Source organism: Spodoptera frugiperda, chromosome 4 (genome assembly GCF_023101765.2).
Source record: "Spodoptera frugiperda isolate SF20-4 chromosome 4, AGI-APGP_CSIRO_Sfru_2.0, whole genome shotgun sequence".
NCBI lineage: Eukaryota > Metazoa > Arthropoda > Insecta > Lepidoptera > Noctuidae > Spodoptera > Spodoptera frugiperda.
In genome coordinates, this window is record NC_064215.1 from 9,146,690 (window position 1) to 9,160,341 (window position 13,652).

Here is a 13,652-nt window from a genome sequence, read left to right on the forward strand (position 1 = left end):
AGACGACACCTCAACAATTCGTATTATTACCTAATAATGTAAATTCCTTTTACTTTCTCACTACACAAGAAAATGCACTTCTAGTTTTCACTTACCAGGTCGTTGATCGTAACATTTCCGTCACAAATTGATTTTTGTATGTGCAGTAGCACAAAAATAACCTCCCGGGTGTCGCTGCGTACGCGCCGCCAGTAGGAACACCACCGCCGCACGCCCAGCCCGTTCCGCCCTACACCACAAATATACGGCATATTACGATAACCAAACCCTTTACTACCTGATGTGTTTGTAGTGTTATCAGCAAGTGATTATGAAAATAATGATGAAAAATAGAGAACACGTGAAATTTGAGTGGTACAAGTGATTGGATTTAGTCCAAGTGTATTGTGTGTCTTATGTGAACAAGGGCGCCTGCCCTTTGAATTTTGGTAATTTCCATTTCTGTATTTAATGTTTAAGCTGGCTATGGTCATTAACCTCTCGCGTCCCGTCCGTAGAATGAGCTGAATGATTTTCTATATTTGGTCTTAAACTTCACCTTCAATGACCGACAATCAGCGTCATATCGTATGAATTAAATACCAATCCATTGAATTATAGCAAGGTTGAATAAGTTATTTTTATCGTCAATATACGTACGACATTCAATAGTATATTTAATGTTAGACATCAAATTAGATATCACGCATTTTATTATAAAAACAGTGACAGAAAATTGCTTTTGCATGCATAAAATTCACTAGATAGGTACTTGTTAGGAAAGTTATAAATATGCAAAGTAATGTAGTCCAGGTGATTCCAGAAGGTTATTGTTATTTGTAAATAAAAACTTTAAACATATTAGAAATAACAAAGTTTTAAATTTTCCTTTCGCATTGAAAAGACCATCATTCTTAAGTAATTACCAAATTCGTCTACTCTAAATTACTAAAATGGTCTCTATTTAAAATTTTGAAAAGAAAGAGCTTTTTGCTTTCATGAGAATCAGTCCGAAATCGATTGTTGGAATTTGAAATGTTTATGAATATCATATAGAATTCAAACTGTTGCTGATTGTGAATTAAATCCATGCCAAAATACACATACGTAGGTAATACAATAGTCGAAATATTAGTTTGGTGTTATTAGTATTAGGCACACATATCCGGCTAGTAATAAGCTTGCATTGCTTACGTATTTAGATCTTAATATAGACAAGTCTGGAACTGCATTATTGCATTACTGAAATAACATTCTAACTTCTACCTCAATTTCAAATAGGTATATAAGCTGTTTTATGACTCGTACAGTCGATACAGCACTCATTAGATTACCATTCGGATTCATTAGGAATCTACGTACGTAGTTAGTATAGCACATTCTATCGTAATCGTACGTATATTTTTTAAATGTTGGTCCTATTCTGGCCCTTTCAAAGATTATACGAGAGACTCTTTATGTACATATGACTCTTTCTGACTCTTTATGCACACACGGCATGGGACCAGTCCATTGAAGGCATAAAACAAGGATAGCCATTAACGGCATGGAATAAAAATTAGTAAATTATAGATAGTGTTAAGCTTAGATACCTAGGTTAGGTATCACTATTATTATGACTGTTTCATTAACAATATTAAGTAAAGTTTATTTCAATTTCATATTTAGTGACCAATTTTCTACTGTCACTTAAAACCGGGGTTTACAAACTGTACCTAATATATGTATCAGTAGGTACGTCAACTAGCTTTCTCGTTAGCTTCTCTTTTGTACCTGCATATTGTGCAAATAGATAAAAGTGTGAGTATTGGCTACTTGGCGAGGTAGGTAATGGATGCAACGAATGTACCCTACATATAAACCTAAGTAACAAAAACATCGCAATTAAGTAGTATTTCAGACGTCTAAACATTTGTTTACACTATTAAAATCTCTTAATTAAACACATCAGGGTAAAAAAGCAACCACTGTACGTCGCAGACACATGTACATTCTTTGTTGATTCTTACTATAATTTGGTCCTTTGATACGAACTTTACGCTGCGGTAGGTCTGTAGCACATGTCGCGTAATCATATTTAAAATTAAATGTCTCTGTAAGCAATAAGTAGGTAAGTACAAAGTTAATGAGTCAGCCTATGAATTTGTCAATGTTCTTATGTGTAGGTACAGTATGCGCGACATCGAATATTTTTATAATTTAATTGCGAGAGAAACAACCCAAACCTAAATGTAAAAGTGTATAAAGCAAAATTAATACACCTTTTCGATACATTAATGTTGTATTTAATATTCGTAAGAATGTTTTCCCTTTTGCGTAGATAAAGCAGTTACTAGTTACTTAGCGATGATAGGGCTATCACTGTGCCAATCGAAATTTTTATCCAAAGTCGTTTAATTGAGATAGATTTTTAATGAATGAGTTTCTGTCAAAATACTGGATCAATTTAAAGATTTTGGATTAGATCGGTTTTAACTAAACCTATGACTTGTTAGTTTGTTACTCAGTAGATTCCGGTAAAAACTTCGAGTTTAGACGAAATCAGTAGGGTCAATTGTTATTATTTTGAGTGAATATTTTAAAATATGTTTCCCTGAGTACCAAATTAAGTATATTTTCTCACAAGGTCCCCGTTAAATTAGAAATACGATTGTCGCTTTTAAAAACGAGGTATTCCTCGAAGCGCAACTGTTTTGAAGCGCACCTCTCCAAGCGCACCTATTTTATTCCTCGAAGCGCACCCGTTAGTTGCGCTTCAAGGAACTATTAAAAATATTAATTTTTATTTCCTCGAAGCGCACCTATGTTTTATTTTCGACTAGAGAGGGACTGCTAACTGAAACTATCGATAATAAGATATCGATAATCTGATACACGTAGCGCTGTCTATGAGCAAATAAGGTTAAACCTTTAAAAATAGTATCTTGTCGATGTATGACATCGCAAAATGAAATTTTCCGCTTGAAACCGCCAATCAACGACTTTTATTTTATACAATATTCAAGAACTCTGTGCTCGTCGAACATAGATTGTTATTTTTTTACCCGACTGCGCCAGAAAGAGGGTTATGTTTTTAGAGAGTATGTATAATTGTTTGGCACGCTCTGCAGCCTAAACGGCTCGATGGATTTTGGCTTAAGAGGTCTCGTTAGATTCGTATTTACTGTGAGAGTGACACTGGATATATCAAAATAATAAAAAAAAACAAAATGGCGGATTTTTGGCGCCAGATTCGAATATTGTTCACTTTATAGCCTGAACGACTCGATGGCGATCAGCTTGATAGGAGTCGTTTGATTTGTATTACTGTGAGAGTCACACTAGATATATCCAAATACAAAGAAAATACAAAGTAGCGGATAGCCTGAACGACTCGATGGATTTCAGCTTGATAGGAGTCGTTTGATTTGTATTACTGAATCGTTTTCGCATTACTGAGTCGTTTGATTGTTATTAAAAAAATAACAATCTATGGTCGACGAGCACAGAGTTCTTGAATATTGTATAAAATAACTAATAAAAGTCGTTGATTGGCGGTTTCAAGCGGAAAATTTCATTTTGCGATGTTATACATCGACAAGATACTATTTTTAAAGGTTTAACCTTATTTGCTCATAGATAGCGCTACGTGTATCAGATTATCGATATCTTATTATCGATAGTTTCAGTTAGCATCCCCTCTCTAGTCGAAAATAAAACATAGGTGCGCTTCGAGGAAATAAAATAGGTGCGCTTGGAGAGGTGCGCTTCAAAACAGTTGCGCTTCGAGGAATACCTCTTAAAAACTATTTCAATATCTTTATCATTCAATAAAAAACATTTATTTAAAAAAAATAGTTAATTCGTAACCAACTCTCTATTTTTAAGTCATATTAATCAATTTCACCAATTTCATCTTCCACAATTTCTTAAATATCTTACTTACTTACTTACTGTATAATACAAAATAATAACTAGATACTAGATACATATGCACATGAACTCGACTCCAAAGACGTATTGCATGAAAGAACGCCAAAAATACTTATACATGATAAGTGTTTAAGTACGTAAATCAATTTGATTCGAGAACAATACTGATATATTAAAGAGTACACCCTCGAAACCCATTTGGAATGTTCCGAAACTTCTGTTTTGTATCATGAAACATATACAAACAGTCTGTTCGGACTATGTGTGATTAATAGCAGCTGGATAACTATTATGTGGATATTTTATTACTTGACCTAGTACCGATAAACTACGATTTGTTGCTCGATCATTTTGACAATAGATTACAAAGTTAACGGACACTATGCGTAGGAGTATTAACCATCGTTACGCCTTTTTTATTGCACATTTTACAAGAAAGATAGGTACGTTAATGCATTTGATGAAAAGCAGTTTAAATCTAGCTTGTTTCTAGTTCAGAATGCTCGTTTTATATCCAGAAACACAATAGCTGTATCTCTCTTTTTGTAGGTAGATACTAAGGTGTAATATTTTCTAAAAATTAATTTACAGTTTGTCTTGTAAAACTAATGTAAAATAAATTTTATATATAAAGTCCAGGAAAAAACATATTTCAAAATGTTTTCATTACATCATAAAATATCTGGTACCTTTATGAGATATGAGATGTTAGGTGACGTCACCGTGTGACGTTGGTGCTCCGTCTGGATCTGGAGTAGACATCAGGTCCTGGCGCTGATCCAAGAGCATTCACTCAACGACTTCACGAGAAATTGGGACGACTTGAAACGCCCATTCGACCCACCGGCAACAGCCATACCTAAATATTTAAATACCTTATAAAACTACGCTTACAAAACTGTTGAAATGTTTATTGCACTTTCCAGATTATAAAAGAATGAATTGCTTGTGGCTTCCAAGATGAATAATGGTTCGAGAAGGGCCCTAACCGGCTCTATTCACAAAATCAGAGAGTTCGAATTGGAAAAAGTAAGATTTATTTATTGTATACGTACGTTTTATTACGGACGTTAAAACTTCAGCACTTTTACTCAGCTGTATTTTTGTTTATTTATAGGTGAGTCTAGTAGAAGAATTTGACATTCTACAAATAGTTGGAGAAGGATGGTTCGGAAAAATTTTGCTAGTGGAACACAGAGCATCAGATACAGAGATTGTCCTAAAAGCCTTACCGAAGCCCTACGTGTCCATTAGGGATTTCTACAGAGAGTTTCACTATAGTTTACATTTAAGTGCCCATAGAAATATTGTAACTACATTCGATGTTGCCTTCGAGACGGCAGGATTCTATGTATTTTGCCAAGAATATGCACCATTGGGTAAGATAGATTAATTATGTTTAATTATAATGTTGACTATAATAAAATATTCATAATTTATGTCGGAAATCAAAATTTAAACGCTGAGTAATCCAGGCTCGGTTTACTCCGGTCCACACACACTCGATGTTGGATTGTAGCCAAAACACGGTGTGATTTGAATGAATATTAAATCTAGCACATTTCCAGTGCCAGTCGTCATTAATGTCAATGCAGTATTGAATACTAGTGCACTGTTTTTTAGTATAATACCATTGTTTCAGAAATGTACACAAACACATTTATGTTTTCTCATGAAAAGAATGCACTAATAAATTGTTTTGTAACCAAATCTAACAATACACATGTTTTGTTTCTCAGGTGATCTTACATCAAATATGCTCGACACTGGAATTGGTGAAATTCATACAAAAAGGGTAGCCAAGCAATTGTCTGCTGCATTAGAGCATCTTCATCAAAGAGACTTAGTACATCGAGATGTAAAACTTGATAATATTCTTATATTCAAATCGGATTTTTCAAGAATAAAACTATGTGACTTTGGCGAAACGAGAAAAGTTCTATCAGTTGTGAGAAGACGAAACGAATGGTTACCCTATTCACCTCCTGAAGTACTTAGATTGTCCATGGACAGTAGTTACAAGTGAGTAATATTTTTATTTGAAAGGAAGAAAGAAAAATAGTTTATTTGCACCGTTATAAAATATTGCAGGCAAAAAGAAAATAATTTAAAAGTAGACAAATAAGCATACAACATCGATAAGACAACACGGCGCGAAAAGATCTTTAACTTGTCTACATATTTATATTGACAGTATTTCTATTTGTTGTTGGTTTATTCTACTAATATGTAGCTTTATTTTTAGAGAAAGCTATATAGATCGAATACATAAGACTTAAATAAAAAGCAAAAACTAAAAAGCAAATCTGTGAGATCGCCGAGAAGAGCTAGTCTAACGAATAATAAACAAACTAAATGCATTTAGTTTTACAAATCAACATCAACAGGAATCTTTGTTTACTTTCAACACAAATGCGTCAATCTAAAACTATGTTTATTTCTTCACTTTCAGAGCTTTAATTACCCATGATATTTGGCAATTTGGCATCGTGATTTTCATTTGCCTCACTGGATGTTTGCCTTGGCAAAAAGCTGCTTTTGATGACCCTCGATACACCAGGTAATATCCAAATTCTGTTCACATTGAACTATGAGTAATGTAATGAAAATTTGTTTTAATTGCTACAAATAACATATCGTCACGCCTTTAATCCCCGAAGAGGTAGGCAGAGGTGCACACTATGACACGTATAGGGACTGTACAATGTACACCCACTTGTCGCAGTTTATGTTGTAAGTCCCATGAAATACGTGATGAGCCTGTTGCCATATACCGGGCACATTCCCAGACTCCGTGCCCAAAAGCCCAATAATACTTCGCCCGACCCGGGAATCGAACCCGAGACACCTTGCCCGGCAGTCGCACTTGCAACTACTCGGCCAACGAGGCAGTCTGCAGGCCAGGCAGTCAGTACTACAAATAAATCATCTCAAAATGTCATTTTCTCTTTACAGCTATTACAATTGGTACAGCAGTGCAAACCCATTGAAGAGACCGCCAAAGTTATGGAAAATGGTTTCATCGAGGGCACAGAAAATGTTCAAAAAGTTTGTTGAACCAAGAGAAGAGAAGAGGGCTAACAATTTCTTAGAACTTCCTCGTTATTTAGATGATCGATGGCTTGGCAAAGGCTATACTGATAGAGTTGGTGAGTTTTCCATTTGATTGTGATAAAGAAAAATAAGTAGGTACGTAAAAATTTGACTACACCAACTTATATCTAACAATTTATTACTTTTCATTTCAGCTGGCGAGGACATTGATGAACTCTGCCCATCCATGTACAGTTTCCACAGTGACCCTAATGAGAAAAACATTTTACTGAAACATTTTAGAGATAATGGAATCGAAACAACTGTTGACCGCCAAGCAAAGAAACAAAGAATCCGTGAATGGATACAAAACAGTGTTATTGAAGAAGTCGACGAAGAGGTTGGTATACTTTAAAGTAAACTATGAATTAACATAAATCATCGATTGATTTATTGCTTAAAAAGTATTTCTACACCAATTGAAACATTCGAAATATTTCACAAAAAAAAATATTTCCAGGAGGAGCACATCGAAGCTGCGTTTGAAGCTAGTGATGAAGAATTAGAACATAGACCAAGAAATCATCCAATTGATGAAAGTCATAGAGTTACTTTACGCTATGATACAGAGAAACATATTAATCCCAGGACTGGCGAAGTTATTGACGGAGTCAAGCACGCGCCAGAAAGAAATCCTTTATCTTATGATGTACAGAATATAGAAGCAGTTGCACCAGCAAACGTAGTTAGAAGATATGGAATGAAAGAAGAAGGCTCATCGCACAGTTCGACTAAGGACAGTGCTTACGGATCTATGGAAGTAAAAGTAAATAAACCCGTAAAATCATCACATAAAACTGAAAATAAGCAAGTCCCATCAATAGATAGTGTTCAAAATAATTCACCGAGTAGATCTTTAAGCGCCACATCAATAAACCAAAATAGGTCACCATTGACGTCACACGCTCAGAGATTTCAAAGAAGCGAAGAGGTGTTTTCAAAAGAATTGGAAAGTTTGAAAGGAAGCACATCCACACTTCATTCTTTAGCTAATTCGTCTAGATCTAATAGTCTCCAAGTCACTCGGAATGATTCATTTGATGCTCCATCCGTTACGAGTACCCAAACACCACCTAAAACAGAAAGTGCGAGTACGCCGAGACCTCATAACCCGGTCGTTACACAAAATGGTTTCAGTCCAGGTTCCAAAAATGCTCAACCACCTAACAGGGCTTACGTTTCTATGAAAAGTACTGTGTATGATAGTAAAAGTACTCGTAACGATAACAATGTGTCAGCCGAAAACAATCTGCAAAAAAATCAGACTCCTGATAGTCCTTACACTTCAATGATGAACATAGTACAGGGCCAAATGAAAATCAATCCTCACGCAACTGAAACGAATAGAAACACTATTAACGTTTCAGTAGCACAAGTGAACCGTAAAAATAAATTGCTCAAATAGTGTTATTAATTATTAATTGGACATAAACGTATTTTATCAGTGTGTTCTTGAAATAATTTGCCTAATGTTGCAAAATTTATTTGTTTAAAGTGTCGGTTACCTACCTAGGCCTACCAAAATCAACTTAACTTGCAACTAAAAGACAGTCGTTAAATTTAAATTTTAATGTACTTACAGAGTATGTTGCCCGGCCAGCTCATAAGAACGTTAGCCCTTGCTTTTAATTGTGGTTCCAGAATACCTATTGAATAGAAATATTCTCAGTCAGTTTTTCTAAAAACATTTACATTAGCATGTTTTTTTCTATATAATCAATTTCTACGTCTACTTTTTCATAAGCCACTTATCATATCAGTAACATGAGCATGCCTCGCATTCACCATCACTATTATTGCTTTTTTATTTATTCTTTTTACTGCACTAATTCTGTTTATTTTTCTTTTTTCTTCTTCTGCTGCCCGTGCCCGCTTCTTCCTGCAACCACTTTAACTTCTGTATAACCAGAATCTACAAAACCTACAAACGCCATATTACGCTCCTGCTGAACCTATCTACACTAATATAGCCGCTTCAGTCGAAACACTGAGCTATTTTGGAACCCACAGCGAATTTAATGACTTGACGTAACTATTGTAAGAAACCATTATATTGTATTTAGAGGAAAATTACAAAACTGCAACATTGAAGATTAAACTATTTGTAAGTGCCTATAAGGGCTGTGATTATTTGACTATACATTTGGCCAAGGGCTTACAAAACTGATTACGTTGAAGTATACTTTAGTTTTATTATTTTAATAGTTTCCTTTTTAAATAATGTTATTGTGTAATTTTATATTTAAGATGACCTACAGCTTGAAATTAGAATAGTATAAAGACAAATAAGTTAATGTTTAGTTTTTATTATAATTATAATCTTTCCAACATGTACAACTGAAAACTGAAATACATTTATTATTTTTAACTACGGTTTTAATTTTTATCCTTATTAATTTACATTTACATTAACAAATTCAGAAGTAATTTAAAGAAGTAGGTAATATTTAAAAAATATGGTTTTTATATTTAAAAAATACTAATCTCTAAATGGATTAATACTAAGTAAATACAGAGTAAATACATTAAATTATTTGGATTAAGACTGGATTAGTAAAACGTATAAATACTCAGTATTTAGTAAGTAATTATCAATTTTGAGTATTTATCCGACAACAAGGAATTGATCCATAGCAAAATAACAGTTACTGATAACAGTGTTACTATCTATGTTAGGATGGCCAACTGTTACATCACTATTATAATCTATCAGCTGGTGGTTTTATTTGTCTATAGACTGAAATAAAAAAAATGTTACAATACAAAATAATTTTATAAGAATAAATAACTGCACTGCTAGCTTTTAAAATATCTATTCAAAATGTGCATTAAGTTGATAAATATTTAACCTAAAAAGCGTAATGCACGTTCCGCTCATGTAGAAGTTATGTTCTCTTTGAGCTCACGTTTCGTGTAAAGACATTCCAATAGGCAACACTGAACTCACCGCCATTGGCTTGAACAGCTGTCAATTTTGAAGTTTTCGTATTCTATACCGCCGCGCGCTGATTACTATTCAAGTTTATAATGAAAATTCGTAAACTATTAAAACTTTATAACATCTAGGGTATTTAGGTTAATATTTAGTCGCTAAATTAGTGCAACGCATTCACAAAACTAACATCGTAACATTAAAAACGTATCAATAATATGCATCATAACCTCTCAAATATTTTCGGTTAGAAGTTAAAATATCGTAATAACAATCACGTAAAATGCAAAAGTTACAAGATAGTGTGTTTTCTATAGTTAAGACGACAAATTTGTCGCCTGCAGTCTTTAGTTTTCTGCAACCGACAGAGGATTTCACAGGTATGTTTGTTTGTGGTGACTTCATATGTATACATAGTCGAGTATAATATACGGGTGTTGAGTGGGTGAGGATTACGTACATGATTACGTTTATTTCACAGATAAGACACCTCTTGGCGGGATTTTGAAGGATACCAAGCATGGCTGGCTGGCTTTGGGTCCCAAATTCTGTGTGGTTGACCTCAGAACCGGGTTGAAAGTAGCAGCGCGAACATTTGGTGCTCCACAGAGGTTTGGATGAAGTCATACTCTTTACAAAAACACCTATATGCTAATTAGATTAAGACTAGTTTTGAGTCTGCCGTAAATGCCTAGGTCAACATTTTTAAACAACTCATAGTATTATTTTATTCATCCTTTTTATGCCTAGTGTTAAATAATAAGGAAATGTTCAATGCAATATACTAAAAATAGAAATAACTAATCTACAAGATAACTAAAATACAATTATCAGTTTTTATGTACTAAATAACTTTAAAAGGACTTCAAAGAGCAGGCATGAAAAGACTGATTACTGTTTATGATGCAAAAAAATTGTGTAAGAATTATAGCAATTGACATTCCATTGTCTCTACCCCCCTGGTAGACAGGCGTGAGGTTATGTATATCATAATATGTATTAAATATTCTTATTCCAGCAATATCAACACATTTGTGACCAGTGTAGTGGAGCTACCTAGACCATTGACCGCAAACTCCATACAGCTCATTATCAGCTTGCAATGTGACGAAGCTGGTATGATCTGTGTCCTCCATGTCAATGGCTCACAGATACTCCGTTGCATACAAACCGAAGTGGTTGTCACGGAGTTAGCGGTGTGGGATAGAATACCCGATGGACCACTCACATGTTTTGACGGAGTGGTCATGGCTGGAACGAAGAGTGGAGAGATTTTCGCTTTTGATTTGTATAGAGCTGGTTTGATGCAAGGTATGTTTTTATTAGACAGTTAATTTTTTCTTGTAGGTCCTAAATTACACACATTATTTAAATTTCGAACATAATTTAAAATAATTTTATGATTGTTTCAGCATTGAAAGACATCTCCCAAGGTTATGAAAACTTAGTTCTAAATGAAAGTAATCCAGCCAACCTGAGCTTCTTACAGTTCAGTGCAATTCACCGTATTAGAGAACAAAGAGAACTGGCATTAGAAAACTGTGATCACTTAGCTATCCTACTGAATGAAAACTCCTTGGTAGATGGCCAGTACATATTCCGTAACCCAGACGGTTCAGTGCGGATGAAGGCCAAAAGAGACCATATCCGTGTGACTGTACTGCAATACATTCCGCAATTGGGCAGTCTGGCAGTCGGTTACAACTTCGGAGCGTTTCAGATTTGGAACATTATGACTTTGGATTTGGAGTTCACATCGCAAGTCAATGTAGAATGCTTGCCGGTTACACATTTTGGATTTCAGGTAAGAAACAAGCTAGTTTACTGTGTATTCTTTCTTTAATTTCATCCAGTATAAACATAAAGACTTACAAACATTTGAAATTAACTTATCTAAATTAACTAAAAATCAGCTTTTTCTCCTGTCTCTCCTTTTTAGTTAAGTATGTCTCACTATAGTTATTATAAAAATATAGTAACTTATCTAGTTTAGTTAATGCAATGCAACATCACGCTTTTTATTCCCGAAGGGGTAGGCAAAGGTGTGACATTTAGTTTAGTATTATCTAAAATTAGATCCTTTCCTTCCAGGAGCCCTGTGATGATCCCCGTGCCTTTTGCTACCTCTGGGTGGTGTTCTCAGTGATAGACAGGTTCGAAGAGGAGGAGTTTCCACTGGCTGTGATGTACTCCCTCACTTACCAGGGCAAGAGGATGCTGTCTGATACCAAGTGTCTTTATCAGGTAAATAAATACGAACATGTAATGATTGCTAAGAAATATTAGGAATATTTTCCATAAGTTTATTGATTAAAAGATTGATTTTGATCTTTCAACTTTTCAATTTACATGCCTTAGTCTTCTGCCTAAGGAGGTTTTAACAAATAATGACAGATTTGTATCACAAAACTTTTTTATGGTATAAGCCAGTAAACAAGCAGACGAATTACGTAATGGTAAGCAATTACCACGGCCCATGGACACGCCAAACACCGCAGGTGTTACAACTGCGTTGCCGGCCTTTGGCCTTTTGGGGTTAGGGTTTTAAGCGTTGTTTGAGCGTTGTAGGATTTTAAGCGTTGAATCAGGGATTGGAAAGATTGGCCTCTGGTAACCTCACTCACACAACGAAATACTACGCAAGCGTAATTTTACGTTGTTTTTCTGCAAACTATGAAAAAAATTAAGCAACTCACAACTTACTCTTTCTCTAATAGCAAAAATACTAATAACAACCTTTATTCCAGGAATTTTCAACAGCCACAATAAGATTCCAACTAGAGTTGAGTACAGTGGACGAGTCTGCTCTGCTTGGTGGGAAGTGTGTGTCCTGTCACACATACTCCGTCAACTCTACACTGGCTGCTGAGGGCGAAGAGAGTGAGTATGATATGAAAACAAGCTTTATATATTATATTATTATATTGTTTTTTTAACATTGTTCCACCTTAGGGTTTTTTCCTGTGTCATTGGTGCATTTACAAACATACAAGTTCACATGCACATGACAACCAGACCCGAAGCAACATTTTGTGAATCACACATAGAGTTGCACCGTGCGGGAATCGAACCCCCTACACCCACCTAGCACCCCAGCCAGATACTCAGCTAACGCGCCAACCGTGTAGTCTCAGTCTCTAGTCATCTATTATTAGCAGAACCTATGCAATTCACAATAGATTTAATATAATAATTATTATATTACGTCTATTGTTGACGAGAAAAGGATGGTACGGCCGTGCCGCTTTTTTTTGCTCGATTATTAGCAGGCACTGCCGTGCCCCCAGATATAGTATAATATACATATAGGTATTTGTTATTGTTTTCTTTGTTTCAGGTATGCTAAACATTTGTCAGGTCGTATGGGAGTGTTGGGGCGAGAATGCCAACTCCTCCACTCAGTATGGAATGCTCCTGTTTGATTTAGACCAGTGGTACAAAGATCAAATGCCAGGTAATTTGTATTGTATATTGTTTGCCAATTCAAACTCTATTTGTACATCAATTTAAAGCAAGTTTTACGTAAACATTATATAGGATCAATATTAATGTTTACTTATCTATCAAGAAGAATTTCTTTGTTCTTATAATGATTTTTTTTTGTTTTATATAAATTTCATTTTGTCAGAATACAGTACCTACATTAAGGTTACATTATATTCAATATCAAATGTATACTTAAATCATATTAAGTCGATTTTTCAGTGACATAAAGGTTTAAATTGTGTTTGTAGAT

The 13,652-nt window shown here is 34.8% G+C and overlaps 2 protein-coding genes across 3 annotated transcripts in view; both read left to right on the forward strand.

Moving 5' to 3' along the window:
• Window positions 1-174: 174 nt before the first annotated feature.
• LOC118272364 (serine/threonine-protein kinase meng-po) lies at window positions 175-9,352 on the forward strand. Of its 2 annotated transcripts, XM_050707968.1 has the most exons (9): window positions 176-428; window positions 4,818-4,920; window positions 5,009-5,270; window positions 5,631-5,913; window positions 6,344-6,451; window positions 6,847-7,040; window positions 7,140-7,324; window positions 7,445-7,750; window positions 8,894-9,352. In XM_050707968.1, exons 2-9 carry the CDS (start codon window positions 4,852-4,854, stop codon window positions 9,014-9,016), a joined length of 1,530 nt encoding a protein of 509 aa, XP_050563925.1. In that variant the 5' UTR covers window positions 176-428; window positions 4,818-4,851; the 3' UTR covers window positions 9,017-9,352. The 2 variants fall into 2 exon arrangements, with proteins under 2 accessions (XP_035444699.2, XP_050563925.1); XM_035588806.2 differs by having other exon boundaries at window positions 175-428; window positions 7,445-9,352.
• A 598-nt stretch (window positions 9,353-9,950) lies between these two features.
• LOC118272375 (protein ELYS) overlaps window positions 9,951-13,652 on the forward strand; it is a 29,287-nt gene continuing 25,585 nt past the window's right edge. Inside the window, 7 exon segments of the mRNA XM_050707988.1 lie at window positions 9,951-10,296; window positions 10,398-10,527; window positions 10,935-11,227; window positions 11,329-11,720; window positions 12,008-12,160; window positions 12,664-12,796; window positions 13,254-13,370. Of these exon segments, the coding sequence (XP_050563945.1) occupies window positions 10,200-10,296; window positions 10,398-10,527; window positions 10,935-11,227; window positions 11,329-11,720; window positions 12,008-12,160; window positions 12,664-12,796; window positions 13,254-13,370 (1,315 nt within the window). The 5' untranslated portion in view covers window positions 9,951-10,199.